The sequence below is a fragment of the Lygodium microphyllum genome, chromosome 21, assembly GCF_053477565.2.
Source record: "Lygodium microphyllum isolate KBCC chromosome 21, Lygodium_microphyllum_v1.1.10, whole genome shotgun sequence".
In the NCBI taxonomy this organism is placed as follows: Eukaryota; Viridiplantae; Streptophyta; class Polypodiopsida; order Schizaeales; family Lygodiaceae; genus Lygodium; species Lygodium microphyllum.
Genome location: NC_141155.1, coordinates 11,695,843 through 11,711,543, shown reverse-complemented (window position 1 = coordinate 11,711,543; position 15,701 = coordinate 11,695,843). Strand labels below are relative to the sequence as shown.

General features: G+C 41.3%; 1 protein-coding gene across 1 annotated transcript; it reads right to left on the bottom strand.

The window, feature by feature from the left end:
* Nucleotides 1-5,780: 5,780 nt before the first annotated feature.
* On the bottom strand, nt 5,781-6,959 carry LOC148017745 (universal stress protein PHOS32-like). Its single transcript, XM_087661800.1, has 2 exons — nt 6,738-6,959; nt 5,781-6,631 (listed from the first exon to the last, which is right to left on the bottom strand). The coding sequence occupies exon 2, from the start codon at nt 6,617-6,619 to the stop codon at nt 5,996-5,998; it is 624 nt and encodes a 207-aa protein (XP_087517926.1). The 5' UTR covers nt 6,620-6,631; nt 6,738-6,959; the 3' UTR covers nt 5,781-5,995.
* Between the last annotated feature and the right edge of the window lie 8,742 nt (nt 6,960-15,701).

Sequence of the window (15,701 nt, the reverse complement as noted above, 5' to 3'; positions counted from 1 at the left end):
AAACACAAAGTGTGTACATCAAACACTGACAAAGAAGGAAAACTCGAAAAACACAAAAGAAGATTATGAATAATGAATACCTAAATCATACTAAGTGAATCAAGCTGATACACTAAAGCCGAAGCTTTGAAGATTACTGCACTATCATGTCAGAATCAAGTGGCAACACCTATAGGGAGTTTGCACAATGAAGGGAGTGAAATGTAGTCCTCCGATAGTAGGATATCGAAGATAATGCTAAATGGTGAGGGAAAGGATAGCCAATTGTAGAGGGAGTGAAACACAATCCTCAAGAGCTCGCAACTACTCGGTAGCTAGTTGAAGAAGAAAAGGCAAGAATATCTAATGAAGATCTCTTAATGTAAGTGGTTGCAAACAAATGATTGCTAGGCAACCCTTCAGAAGTGAAGAAAACACAAAAACGCATGTATCTAATGTAAGGTTAATAAAGAGGGTGTCACCTGCTGTAAATGGCATGAATCTACTGCAAACAAAGCCTAATGACGACACCAAGTGAGAAGGTTTGATGCCAAAGGATATAGGCTATGAAACACCAGATAAAGATGAATGCAAAAGCCACTAACCATATTGTCCTACTCATGGGGTATGAATAGTAGTGGAAATGATGGAGAAAGGAGAAGAATATGGAAGAGACTGATAGAGTGTTAGAAGGAATGAATGTGTGGGATGATGAATGGGTGAAGTCAGTGTCATATTTATAGGCACAAATTGTCTCAAGTGGTGCCCCCACTAAAGTCTCTTAGGTGGCACCCTGACACTCCAAACCATTTTGGGGCTATAAATGGAAATTAAAATAGGAATGTAGTACGGGGAATGTATTGGACTTAGTTTCTCAACACCCCCACTCAAGCCCAAAAAGGAGCCAAAAAGAAGGAGTGCGAGAGAGAAGAAGATCGACCCAAGTAACCTAGTGTTCCACTTGTAAGGTAACATGCAATGAAGAACAGTAGACATGATGAGCTAATAGAACCCGAATCTCAACCTCACAAGGCAAGCCACGAGCTCCATTACTCCATGGTGGAAGGTATATGCAAGCCTAACCACCAAGTCATGGCTGAAACATCCAAAGCCCCAAACTGAGAAGAACATGTATCCTAGGAGTCAACAATAAAAAGAGGATGAGTAAATAGATGAGGAAATTGATAATGTAGCATAGAGATGTCAACCACCCCAAAAAGGTAAAGGGTTGTCGACAAGTTGTGTGAAGATCCGCAAGATGAGAAAGGATCCCCTCTGAAGCTAAAGGAATGGGATCCCCCTTTGAAGGTGGAAGATAAGCCCTTGTTGGATCCCCCTCTGAGAGAGATAGGGAATCAAGAAACTCATGGATCAAGACCTCTGAAACATCTAAAGATGAATGAAATGCCACCATTGGTGCTAAAGAAGGTATGTGGACCTCACTAGAACGAAGGCTGATAGCTCCCAAAGGTGGCCTCTCAAGCTCAAGTAGAAGAGGGTGGGGAAATGAGCCAAGGGTGGGCAACAGTCGATGTCCCTCAATGGAGCATATTGTGGAGCCGAAGAAGTGGAAGGAGTCGAACATTATCTGCCTCTCAAAGGAACAAAGTGATGAGAAGACAATATCTAACATCACTCTCTCAGTGGAGTGGATTGCAAAACTATAGGTTGTGGCCATGAAAGCCATTGGACCTGAAAATAGACGAGGAAGACTACCATGGCTCATTGTGATGATCTACAAGATATCATGACACCTAATGATCCTCATTTTTCTTGTAAGGGCTTAGAGCGCATTGGATGTCTTATTGCATTGAGCATAATACTCCCATAGCAGATGCAGAACAATCTGTGTATCCAAAAGGGAGATGTGGCACAAGGAGTGCCTGGTGATAGACACATATACTCTAGTAGTGTGGGGAGCAAAGGTTGAGGTCGATACCACTTGGTGACCATTATTCTCTCAATAGCAACACCTAGTGGATTGTCCGTCTACAGAAGCCATAGCACCAAAGTGTCAATCTGTAAAAAGCACAACCACTCTTTGCCTTCTCTAATGCAGCAGAGAATCTTGTTGGCTCTCTGAGTACCTCTAGCTTTGATGCCATGTCAAAATATGACTGATGTGAAAGCAAACCAAAGAGAGTAGGGTTTGCATGGAGAAACACAGTGTGTACAACAAACATTGATAAAGAAAAAAAACTTAGAAAACATAGAAAAATATTATGAATGATGAATCACCGAATCATATTTATTGAATCAAGTTAATCAACAGAGTCGAAGCCTTGAAGATAACCACACTCGCCTATTTGAATCAAGCAATAGCACATGTAGCAAATTTGCACAATGAAGGCAATGAAACAAAGTCCTCCAACATTAGAATTATCAAAGGTAATGCTAAATGGTGAGCAAAAGGAGAGCTAGTTGTAAAGGGAGCAAAACGCAATCTTAAGAATTGTTAAAGACGGAAAATATGTTGAAATCTCTCCACAAGATGATGGTTGCTATCAAGGTGCCTGCCGAGCAACCAATTGGAGAAGAAAACATTAAAAAATCTTATAAAGATCCCTTTTTAAGTGGTTGCAAATAGGCGATTGTTCGGCATTCCTTCATGAGTAAAGAAAACACAAAAAACACAAGTATTTGATACAGGGCCGATAAAGAGGTTATAACCTACTATTAATGGCATGAATCTATTGCAACAAAGCCTAATGATGACGTCAAGGGAGGAGGGCTAATGTTAGATGATGCAAGCTACAAAATGCTAGGTGGAGATGGATCAAAAGCCATAAATTATATAGAAAAGAGTGAGTGTCAAATGGGGTGAATGTGTGGGATGATGAATGGGTGAAATCAATACGATACTTACAAGCGCTAATTGTCTCAAGTGATGCTCCCACTAAAGTCTCTTGTGTAGCACCTCACTCTCTTGGGTGGTGCCTCAATGATCCAAATAAAGTTTCTTTGGGGCTATAAATGAAAACCAAAATAGGAATGAAGTAGGAGGCATATGTTGAATGACCTGGTTTCTCAACACCATATTCATAGCATATCATCATCATGGTGGTCTACTCTGGCCGTTACATTACCCTTGTTTATATTTCTCTATCCCCTCCTTACCTTGCAATGATTTCTTTTAATAAGGATCCAAAAATCTTTTGTCATATTGTCCATTTATATCCATTAAAGAAAACAAAGAAAAATGTAAGAGCCATTCAATTGCGCTACTTGAAAAAATATATTGATCACCTCTGCAATCATGGTAAGCCCTTGGGCAAAACATCAAAACACACTCACTCTGATGCCTTGGCTTCTTTGAGGCGGAACTTTTCGGGTGTAAAAAAGGGTGGAGACATGACTTACCATCACGGACACATCTTTTTGGGCCCAGAAGAGGGTGTTGAGCCACTAAAATTAGGGTTACACTAATCCTAAATTGTTATACTTTAACCCCTAATTATGTCTCTTGAAAACAGCCCCAATAAGCAAGTAATACTGATCACGATAAATAAATTGTTTTATTGAGGACAAAATGTACCAAAATCATCTATAAATAGGGTTAGTTGTGGGTATCCCTTCATCCCGAATTGTTATCACACTCCAGCCTCAGCCATTAGCCTTCTATCCTGACATTGCCAGCCATAATCCATCCGGAGCTGCTGCTGGTCCATCAGCCTGTTGCCAGTCTGGAGAACATCACCATCAATTGAGGACACCTTCAGTTTTGCTGTCTAACCTGATGCCCCATCTTGTTCCACACTGCATTTTGGGGTCTATCTACTGTGTATCAATTGTCTTCAGGCCACCTGAGCCCATGACATCACTCAAGAAGCTAGCAACCTGTTTTCAGCAGTTGGTACCCTGCGTTTTGTTGTTTGGCAGGCTGCTTTGCACTCATTATCACCATCAGCCTGACATCATCACGACCACTTTCCAACTGCAGTTTACTGCAGGATATGCTGCCATTGTCATCCTTGACATTCATGACACTGGAGGACTCTGTATTGCTCCCTCTACTGCTAACATCATCATCTAGCCTGATCAACTGCTGTTGCATTTCAGGATGTGCCACAAATACAACACACTCCAACACTCCTCAATCACCTCTGTCCGGTCCTTTAGACACACAGCTTGGAGGCCTCCTGATTGTATCATTCATATTCTCATTCAGCTATGGAATGTGTTCTATGTATTGTCATACATTCTGCATTTCTCTGTGTTTGCCATAGCGATTTTTACACAATGGTCCTCTTGAGATTTGCCACACATCCAACGTACTAGCAATTTAGGGCCCTAAGTTTTAGTCAATATTGCCCACATAATGGTACTTACTATACAGTTGTCCATGCTTGGTTTGTGGCTCAATTTTGCTTCCGTGCATGTCTACATCATCCTCCATGTTTCCATAATCCTATGTCAGCAGACCACGCACACTAGCCTGCTGCAACCTTGCTTTATTGCAATGCGGCTTTTGCTGGGTGACTCCCCCATCTTCGCAAGGTGTCTCTTGGCAGCATGTGGCAAATCCTCAACCTATTTGGCTGTGCTTTCATATGAGTCTTCTCTCCTGCGTCAAAGGATCGCATATGCTGCAGTCCAGGTGATTGGAGCTGAGCACTGCTGCTCATACTGACTTCTTATCCCTTGCAGTCCATGTGCTGCAACTTGTCCCTCTTCTGCTGAAGATTGGCTCTCTGTGACAGCATCTACACACTGCATGGCTTTGGAAGACTTAGCTATATTGGTTTCAAGTGTCATGAAACTGACAGAAACAGGTGTCAGTCTTCAGTTGTTACTCCATCCGCTGCTGTCATCTGCATCAACTACTTTCCCAAAGCAGTCATTACTGCCCTCCCAGCATTTACAGAGCAACTGCAAATTTTTTAAGGATTTACATTAGCCATTGAGCCCAAGGGTGCTGGTTTATTTGATAACTATTCTCCAGTCTCTTGCTGCCTTTTGGTGGAAGAAAGGGGGACCCTTTGACTTTCCTCCATGCATGCATATTGCAAAAGCAAGTCGCCTTCTCCAAAATGAGGACCAGAGCACAGTTGTTGGCTTCAGGATACCATCATGGAGCTGCACAGGCTGTGTCAAACTAGGGGTTTCTAAGATGTTTCCAGCGCATCTGCACATGTTAACCAATACAAAATCTTGACAGACATGCTAATAACCTAGCCTTTGTTACATATGGGTAAATGCCTTTTTTCCGACATCCCTTTTATTGGCAATGTCTCTGTCAAGGCACCATTTGGAATACTTTCTTCACTTCAGCAAGTGCACATTACTTTCTTGCTCATTTAGCTTGCTTGTGCATGAATATGTTAGCCTTTCAATCTTTCTTCTCTCCTTTTTCACTTTTCCTTCCTATCCAGGTTACCACCGTAATGAATACTGATGATTAATTGCTGATGGAACACTGTCAACCCTATTCCACTCACTGCTGTCTGCATATCTGACTACGTTCCCATAGTGGTATCAGCAAACTTATGTGCCCTGACTGACAACCTATTTAATCTTGCCTGAGAGACTGCAAAATCACATGCCATTGCAAGCAAAACATAAATACAACAAGCTTAGTGTGTTTCTTAAAACTATTGTTTTAAAGACTTCCGTGAACTGCCTCAGAACTGATAAGACATAAAACAGAGGGATAAGTCACTAAAGTAACTATCAATCTTAGCCCAGCTTCATTTTGAACCTAGACATGGAAAATGCTGCAAATGGCTAGCTTTGCACTTACTAGTCACAAGGCTTAATCAAACAACGTAACATAAAAAATTGTAAAGGACAGCAATCCCCACTGAAACAACATAACTGTGTTGATAAACAACCAAGAGCATACAGCAATTTCAGTTCTTAAATGAGACTTTCATAATCCCACTGTTGGAAATTGCATAAATGGCATGTGTGACAATTTATATTTGATGAACTATTTAGTCTGGACAATTCCATTTGCCTGCCAAAGTCAAACAGCATGAGTTTGTATATCAAATGCCTACATCGCATCAGGTCCTTTCTAGATAACAGTACCGCCTCCTTCTTTATTCTCTTGACTCTCGATTACATGCACATCATGCCACTCCTCCTCTCCTTCCTTTTCATCCTCAGGAAGTTTTTCCAACACAGTAGAGCCATCATCATCCCTTCCCTCCTCTGGGTATCTCACAACAACTACAGGACAGTCACAGTGATGTACGCAATAATCACTGACACTCCCCAAGCGAGCTTTCTGTGCACGTCTGGATGCTCCAAAACCCCTGCTTCCCATGATAACCGCATTGACACCAAGCCTCTCCACTTCAAGGCAGACACGTTCTTTCATGTCATGATCCTTGACAATATGGATCTTGTATGTAAGTCCTGCATCTGATATAGGCTTAGCCAGATCAACTGCCTTATTTGAGGTAAGTTCATCGAAATTCTGCTGTATCTCCTCATCACTCGTCTCAATGGATTGCTCCATTGCTCCCCAATCAGCACCAAAGAGGACATTTGTTGGCTGCACATGGAGCAGAATCACGGAATCATCGGGGCGGAGGTAGTTGGCCACGGCCCATTTCACAGCATATGCACTCTCATCACTGAGATCCACAGCAATGGCGACCTTACGATTGCCACTTTGCGGGGATGAGGAAGGCATTCTGGGATTGATCTGCAAAGCGAACTCCACCTGAATAGCTTGTACAGATCTAAACAGGCCTGGCAAGGAACAGATATCACCTAAAACAGTTGTCAAAAAGATGATAAGGAAGACTTACCTCCCAATAGGGACTGCTAGGGTTAAGACACAGCACGCGACCCCTCTCTCTCTCTCTCTCTCTCTCTCTCTCTCTCTCTCTCTCTCTCTGCGCGCGCGCGCGGGACAGATAAATCTGCACAAACTGAACAGGGTGAAGAATGTACCTAAGAGACTGACTGCCCAGTGCCCCTGCTCACCTTATCAAAGTGGTCAACGATACTTTGACATCTTGTAACTCAAGGGTCACACAAGGACCTTTGGCCTCCACCTTAAAACAAAATTTACCTTTTAACGAAAACCTAGCTGGCCTGGCCAGTATTCCCACCCAGGCTGGTTAGCATTACGAAGTTCACAAGGCTACACCTCACTTGCTTTGCACTTTTGTGAGCGGACAGCTGCTTCCCTTTGCTCACATAAAATAAATTAAATAACATATTTTACACGTAACAAACAGTGCACTTTATGTATAATTATGCATCTTTAAAGCTACTCAAATATATAATACAAATTCTTAGATATTGACAGCAGATTTATGTGAATCAAACAATTTATATTTTCTTAGAGAGTGCCAAGGGGAGGGGGGGTGTGTTTAATGCATTTAGCGTGCATAAATTGAACCTCTAAATGGTAGCATAGTCTTTTCTTTTCTTTTTTAATCTATAGATATTTTAGAAAAATGTGATTTAAATTTCTCTTTGAATTTTTGTGGCCATGCCATGTAGGATTGGCACACTTCTAGTGCTTTGATATAAGCCTTAGTTCTCTACATTTATATTAATAAAACTATACGTTTTGATTGGAGCACAAAGTTCTTTACACCATAGTTTTTGCATTTATCAGTTAGGCACTTCTCGAATCATGGAAAGTAGCATCCCCTTTCTTATACAAATCAAGCCGATGCTAGAAATGGAAGGGCAGCAAGGTGGAAACCATAGCACAACAATCTTTGGGGCTGGAACTAGTAAGCACAACAATGTAACCACCTAAAGATGATGGTAGGTGATCATCAGCAATAGTAGGAGGCTAGGTATTGCTTCATCTAGGGTAACCTAATCAAGATTTCTAAAATTCTAGAGATCAAACCACGAAGGCAAGCCTTTATAATAATGAAGAGAGAATGCATGTTTAGGACTTAGATAAAAAAGAGCCCTCTTCAATCAAAGCAACAAAAAACAACGAAATAGACATCTCCAATGAGGAGTCTCCATACTCAAGTGGGTTCCACTTCATGAGGACAAAAAGGAGAAGAAGACAAAGAAAAAAGAGACACTAACACATCACTTCTTTCTTGATCCTTTTATAGCTTGCAATGCCCATGTTGTCATGAAGTCTTTTTGTCATAATCCTTAGCTAATCCACTGCCTTGTATTATTGTTCCTTTTCTGTCAAAGTTAATGACCTATTTTAGTCGCCTTCCCAAGAATGCTATTTCAAGTCTCCTATTTAGGCCATCCTACACTTTGAAACAAGGCATGCCTTCAGATGAATGCTACTTCGGATCACCTACTCAGGTTCTGCACTTAACACAAGGCACCCTTGATGGTTGTTATGTAGAAGATCCTAAAAGTGATTGCAAAAGGGAAACATAATGTCATATTATTTACTTTTGATGTAAGTTTGCTTGAAATGAATGTTAGTATGTTTGCACAATGTTTAGGTGTTATAGCTAATATGGAAATTTGGCATAAGAGAATTGGTCATGTGAATGTCCAGTGGTTAAAAGACATGTAAAATAGATTGTGGATGGTTTGCATAAGTTTAGAGTTGATAGGATGCATAAAACATATGAAGCATGACAATTTGAAAAGCAAGTATGTTTCCATATGAAAAGCATGCATGTAAGAAGCCATTTGAATTGATAGATTCTAATGTATGGGGTTCTAGAGAGACTGTAACTTTGAGTGGTTGCAAGTATTATGTTTCCTTCATTGATGATCTTACTATGGGTTTGCTTTATGCATGAGAAAAATGAGATGTTCACTCACTTTAAAAGCTTTAAGGCTTTGGTTTTAAGAAGGCAAGGTTGTTTATTAAATGCCTAAGGTCAAATGGAGGGGGAGAATATCTCTCCAATGAGTTTTTTGATTTCTTATAGAAAAATGTGCATTTATGGGATATTCTCTTGGATAGAAGTGATATAGATATTATAACCATGTTACACATGAGCTTAGAGTTAGCAAGGATATTGTTTTTTATGGAATAGTTGATATAGTAATGTGTAGAATGTAGTTGGGGATAATGAGCATGAGAGTGTGGGTGTGCAAAAAATAGATAAGCAATCATAGACATTGAGTGGACCATAAGAGTCTCCTAGTTATGGTTCCATTGATAGACCTTGGAGTGGTAGATTGAGGTCACATGTTACTCCACTAAGTACATCACAAATGTTAAGAAAATGTAAAGAGAAAGGTGGAAACTCATCTATTATGACAGATGTATCATTAGGTTTCTCTCACATTGATTTTGATTCAGATGGCTTTGAGCAGAGCTTAGATGAGGAGTTTGGGATTCTGTCTATTAAAACACCTAATGTGCAAGAGGCACAAGAGGATGCTAAAGCACATGGTAGTGATCTAGATCCATGCAAGCCAAATAGTGTAAGAAAGACAATGCAACAATTGACAATATGATCGCTATGTAGCTCATTACTATGCATAGATGGCTAAGATTGTGCAGGATGTGGAACTCACTTGTTTTGAGGATTCAGTGGGGGTAATGAGTATTGGGATCATACTATTATGGATGAAAAAATGGTTGCATTTAAGGAGAATGACATATACGAGTTGGTGTCTTTACCCACAAGACAAGAAAGCTATTGGCTTAAAATGGATTCACAAGGTCAAGCATAAGCTAGATGTATCTATTAAGCTCTATAAGGCACGATTGGCTACCAAAGGGTATGCTTAGACTCATGGTATTGATTATAAGGAGACTTTTGCTCTAGTGGCTAAAATTTTCATTATAAGGGCTATCATAGTAGTGGTTGCATCAAAGGGTTAGATCATGCATCAAATGGATATTAAGAATGCCTTCTTACAAGGGAAGCTACAAGAGGAAGTTTATGTGGAGCAGCCACATTGTGATGTGGATGAGTGAGAGCAGATTTTAAAGACCATTTTTGAAGAGGAAAGGAGCCTGGGAGGTCGTAAAAGATCAAATTTTTATGCAAAATGAAACAATTGTAGATTTATGAGATGGAGTTTGATGCCAGGAACCCAATGCAAGTCTCAGTTTGTCCATCGGAATCTGTTTGACCCCCCATTTAATCCTTGCAAGGTTTCATGTTATGAAGCAACTACATGATCCGAGAGCCGAAAAGTGCGTTACGAGTCCCAGCTTTATGGATTTTGATGTCAAGAAGCCATCTGGCCAGTGAATTTGAGCTCGTTTGCCCCTTTGAAAGTGAAAAATTCACTTCAGTTACAATGTGAACACAAAGAGATGAACTAGATATTTTAAGTTTAAAACCTTAACCTTGATTATGAAGGAAAAAACCAAAAAAACTCATCATGAGGAGGAAGGGGGTGGAAATTTTTTTGCGCCCCATTTTTCTTGAGAATCATGCCTCTTCGATGCTGGGATTGAGGGAGAATTGACTGCACATTCTTGATCCACTCTTTGAGGGCTCCATTTTGGTTGTAAGCATGTTGATTTTCATGAAGAGAATGAAAATTTTGATTTTTAGTATTTCTCTCTCCTCTCTTCTTTTATTGTGTGTTCACACGCGTGATTCTATGGAAGAAGGGGGTGGAGTTTGATGCAAGATGCGGATAGAATGATTGTGCTGAAGCGAAGGAGATCATAGATTAGGCTGTGAGAGAGTATCAGCGGGGCCAATAATGAGTATCAGCGATCTCCCAACCATGCAATATGTGTTGGGGGTAAAGGCGTCTTTGTCTAGCTGCCCTTGTATTACTACACTGACACTACCCACCACTGCACACTGTAGGTGGCGGATGCCCATCACCATACTTTATTCTTTATTCTTTTAGTGACAGTTTAAATAAAGGAAGGCCCGGTCACACATTGTGACTATTGGAGTTCCCATTTTGTGTCTCTCTCTTTCTTGCTCTTGCTCTCCTACCATAGCTTTTTCAAGTAAGATTCAATCCTTCTCACCTTTCAACTGGTATCAAAGCACGATTGCTTGAGCATTCGAGCTTGGTTCTGACTCCTTCAGCTTCCTATTGATTACTACACTCATTGGTTCTCCTTCCCGACAGCCATAGCTGACTCTTTTGAGCTCCCGTCACTCCCCAGCTTCTTGAGCATCTACACGGGCCATTTGGGCACCCTCAAGGCATTCCTTCAGAGGTATTGAAGCATTCTTTTGAGTGTTTATTTCAGTTTGCAAGGAACAATAGAAAGGGACTGCAAAAAAATAATATTTTTTTTAAACTTCAGCCCTCCCTTGGCACTCATTGGCAGCTTGAAAACACTTCATTTTGCACTTGGGAACACCCTCTTGATGCTTGGCATTGGTGGTTATCATTGGCATTGATTTGTGGATTGATTTACCTCAGTCCAGGATTGTTTTCCATAGTCCAAAGGCAGCCACAAACAGTGTTACATCAGCACTTTATGTTTATACTTGGATGGCATTGACATTTGAAGCTCGGTTGATGGTCTTGAATGCTCCTCGAGTGCTAGGGGAATGTATGCCTATGATGTATGTCTAGTTGGTGGTCATGAGTGGTCCCAAATGTTTGGGGAATGTATGCCTATTGATTGGCCATCATTTGGAGCTAATTTAGTGGCTTGAAATACTCAATTTTACACAGTAAATCATTTTTCTACACTCCAGGGGGCTGAAGCTTATTTAGTCACTTTATGCTCTGCCTACTGGTCACATGTACTTCTCGGGTATTTCATATGACTATTGGGATGCAAATGAAGGTTGGAAAATGATTTGGATGGTTTCGAAATGTATTTTGAGCCTTGTTTGAGCTCTGTATTGGTTGGCATTCACTTGACATTGGTCTACACTGGCATGCTTTGCGACAGAGGTTATATCTATGGTTTATGTATGACCCGTTGGTACATGCTTGATACTTATGTTACCTGCACATGCTAGTTACATTGTTTGGACTTGAATGCTACTTGACCTTCATTTGGGCTTGACTTTGAATATTTTGGAGCTTATTTTGGTTTTGCTTTGGGTCGTCAGAGATTGATTGGGATTGTCTTCATGACATTGGATGCTATCATTGGATACTTGACTGCTCATAGGCTCTGGATGTCTTACTAATGTATGATCTTGGATACTCCATCATTGGTGCTCTTATATGCTTTTTTTGAGCTTATTTGCTTGACACTTACGGTTTTTGTGCTAGTGGGAGCGTCTTGGTGTGCTTATCAAACATTGAGTAGTGCAGGTTATGCATATTGAGCTTTTGGATCTTTGAGACTGGGATCTCCTCTTGGATGATGTATGGTTGATATACCTTGGTCCTTCTAGATATACTTGGGCTGATTTGGCTTTGTATTCATTGAGCAGACACTGACTTGTGTCAGGTCTTGGCAGTGGTATGTACATTTTGCCTTGTTGATTGGGGGGTGTATCGACTTTACTGACGGACTTTGTTTGACATGCTTGGGTGTTGGATCATGTTAGTTTGACTGTTACATGCTTGTTTATGCCTATTTGATGTTGGTTTTGCATTGACAATTAGTGATTGACTTTGAATATTGGGTTTTGCCTACTGTCAGCTCTCATTGTACATTGTTGTCATAAATTACAACAAGCATATATCTTTGGACTATCATGTATTTTTCATGTTGAATCATCTTGGTTTGATGTACTTTTGATGGTATTTGGTGGGCAACATCATTAAATACTCGTTTCTTGCCATTTTGCCTTGGTTTTGGTATTTTTTGCAATTTACAAGCAGCAGTTTTTGAACTATTTGCACCATTTTGGACTACAGTATGGCATCTTCTTCCACTGACAGTGCTATCTTCAACATCACTAAGCTTGATGGTACAAATTGTACCTATTGGAAGAGCCAAGTTTGGCAAGTATTGGTATAAAAGTTGCAGATAAAGCCACTAAGGATGCATGGCAAGCAACCTGAAACTATAACTAATGATGAATGGGATGAGCCTGATGAGTTAGGCAAGTCCACCCCCATCTTGTCTCTCACTGAATAGGTGCATTACAATGTGGTTGAGGAAGCACAAAGTGCTTGGCAACTTTGGGATAAAATCAAGAATCTCTATGAAAAAAAAGGTCCAACAAGTCAGATGTGTTGGGGCTGAAGCAACTTATGGACTTGCGCATGAAGGAGAATATGACGATGTCTGCTCATTTGAGCCAGTTCCATGCTATTCTCAAGAACTTAACTTCACAGGGCATTACTTTCAATGATGAGGTTACTCCATTGTTTTTGCTTGGGACTCTCAATGAGTCATGGGATGTATTCCACACTGCCTTATGTGCTCTTGCTACTATTTTGAACTTGCATGATGTAGAGAATGCTCTTCTGTAGGAGGAAGAGATCAATCGTAAGAACTTGGATGCCTCTCGTGTGTCCCATGATTTGACTGTTAGAGGCAGAGATGGTAATGGAAAGAATGACCATGGGTATGGATGCGGCAAAGACTCGCAGAAGTATAGGTCTAAGTCACACAACAAGTCTTGTGGGAGAAATGCTAATGCGACATGTCATCATTGCGGCAAGAAGGGTCATATACACCCATAGTATCATGAGTTGTGCAATGAGAAGCACAAAGAGAAGGAGAGCAGATGAATAGAACCATCTAGGAGCATGTATGTAGTATGATTAGCCATGCAGGCCTACCACTGAGCTTTTGGGCTGAGGCAGTTAGTATAGCCGTGCATATCATAAACAGATCACCTTCTAGTGGTTTAGATTTCCAGGTTATAGAGGAGGTATGGATGGGAAACCTTTGTCTTATGTGCATCTACGTGTCTTTGGATGTGAGGCATACTGCCATGTGCCCAAGGACAAGCATAGTAAGCTAGATCCTAAGAGTATCAAATGCATTTTTCTTAGCTATGGAGATGCAGGCAAGATGGGTTACCGCCTCTGGGATCCGCAAGTGCAGAAAGCAATCCGCAGCCATGATGTAGTCTTCTATGAAGACAAGATGCATAGGCAGCTTGAGAAGTTGGTAGAGATACGCAGGGTTATATTCCAGGAGGAGCCACGTGCTCCTACACAACCATTTGAACAGCCTACAATAACAGTTGGTACACATGGCCAAGGTATTGGATAGGTAGCAAAGCCTGCCGTGAGATGGTCTACTAGAGATAGATGTCCACCTAATCGATTTGAGCCCTCAATGCATTATGTCTTGGTTATGTAGGAGAGCCTCTCACCTATGATGAGGCTATGCACAAGGGTCACAATCACTCCTAGGAGAGGGCTATGTAGTCTAAGATAGACTCCTTGCATAAGAATATGACTTGGGATTTGGTTGCATTTCCTAAGGGCAAGAAGGCTCTGCCATGCAAGTGGGTGTACAAGCTGAAAAGTACACTTGGACACCCCAAGCTGGCATACAAGGCTAGATTGGTAGCAAAGGGTTTTAAGTAAGAGCATGGTGTTGACTTTGATGAGGTTTTCTCTCCTATGGTTAAGATGACAACCCTGTGCTTAGTCTTGGCTTTGGTTGCACAGCTTGACTTGGACTTGTACCAGATGGACGTCAAGACGACTTTCTTCCATGGGGACTTGCATGATGAGATTTACATGGAGCAGCCTAAGGGCTTTATAGAACCGGGAAGGGAGCACCTAGTGTGCAAGTTGAAGAAAAGTCTTTATGGCTTGAAGCAAGCACCTAGGGAATGGTATCATAAGTTTGATGCCTTTATGCAGTTACAGGGCTACAGCAAGAGTGCTATGGATCCGTGTCTTTACATGAAGATAGACCGTGATGGCTCATTTCTTATTTTGGTACTTTATGTGGATGATGTGCTGATCGCAGGGATAGCTCATGAAGAGTTGGATACTCTTAAATCTTAGCTGAAGAAGATCTTTGAGATGAAGGATTTGGGACATGCCTCTCACATTCTTAGTATGCGCATTAAGCGCGACATGCATCAAGGACTACTCTACCTCTCACAGAGGGAGTACGTTCGAGCGTTTCTGTATGCAGGATGTGAAGCCTATTGGCTGTCCATTACCTTCTTATGTGAAGGTTTCATAGGACGATTGTACATAAACAGTTGTCCGTAGATAGATGAGAGCAGAGGGCCAAGATGGCCAAGATCCCTTATGCATTAGACGCGGGCAGTTTGATGTATGCCATGATATTGCCTTCACAATTGGTATTGTGGCACGCTATATGGCTACACTTGGCAAGAAGCATTGGGATGTTGTGAAGGGTATCATGAGATACTTGAAGGGCACAATAGAGATGTGTATTTGCTATGGCAGCCAGGATACAGGAATTGTGGGATACACAGACTCTGATTATGTAGTACATGCAGATAGTAGGAAGTCCACTTCTGGCTATGTATTCATCTATGCTAGAGGTGCTGTCTCTTGGATGTCCAGGGTTCAAAAGTGTACGGCTCTATCTATCATTGAGGTCGAGAATGTTGCAGCCACTGAGACCTGCAAGGAGGCCATATGGTTAGGACATTTGGTTCATGATCTTGGGATTGATGCTATATCTACGTTGCATTCGGATTCTATGAGTGCTATTCAGCTAGCCAAGAATCCGGTCTTCCATGCGAAGACGAAACACATTGAGGTGAGGTATCACTTTATACGTGGGGTCGTGGGGGACAAGTCTACTGACCTTGTCAAGATCTCCACTGATGAAAATCCTGTAGATCTACTCACGAAAAGCCTCACTACTGAGTGCTTTGCCTTTCTTAGGAGATTGATGGGCGTTGGATGAGATGACCTTTTTCGTCATCCTGTTGTACATGTGTACATTGTACTATCTTTTCTTTTTCTTTTCACTCCTCGTTGGGGCAAATTCGCCTTTAATTGGGAGGGGATAAAGGCAT

Coding starts and splice junctions, on each gene's coding strand:
- LOC148017745 (XM_087661800.1), bottom strand. CDS start 6,619: ATGCCTTCCTCATCCCCGCAAAGTGGCAATCGTAAGGTCGCCATTGCT.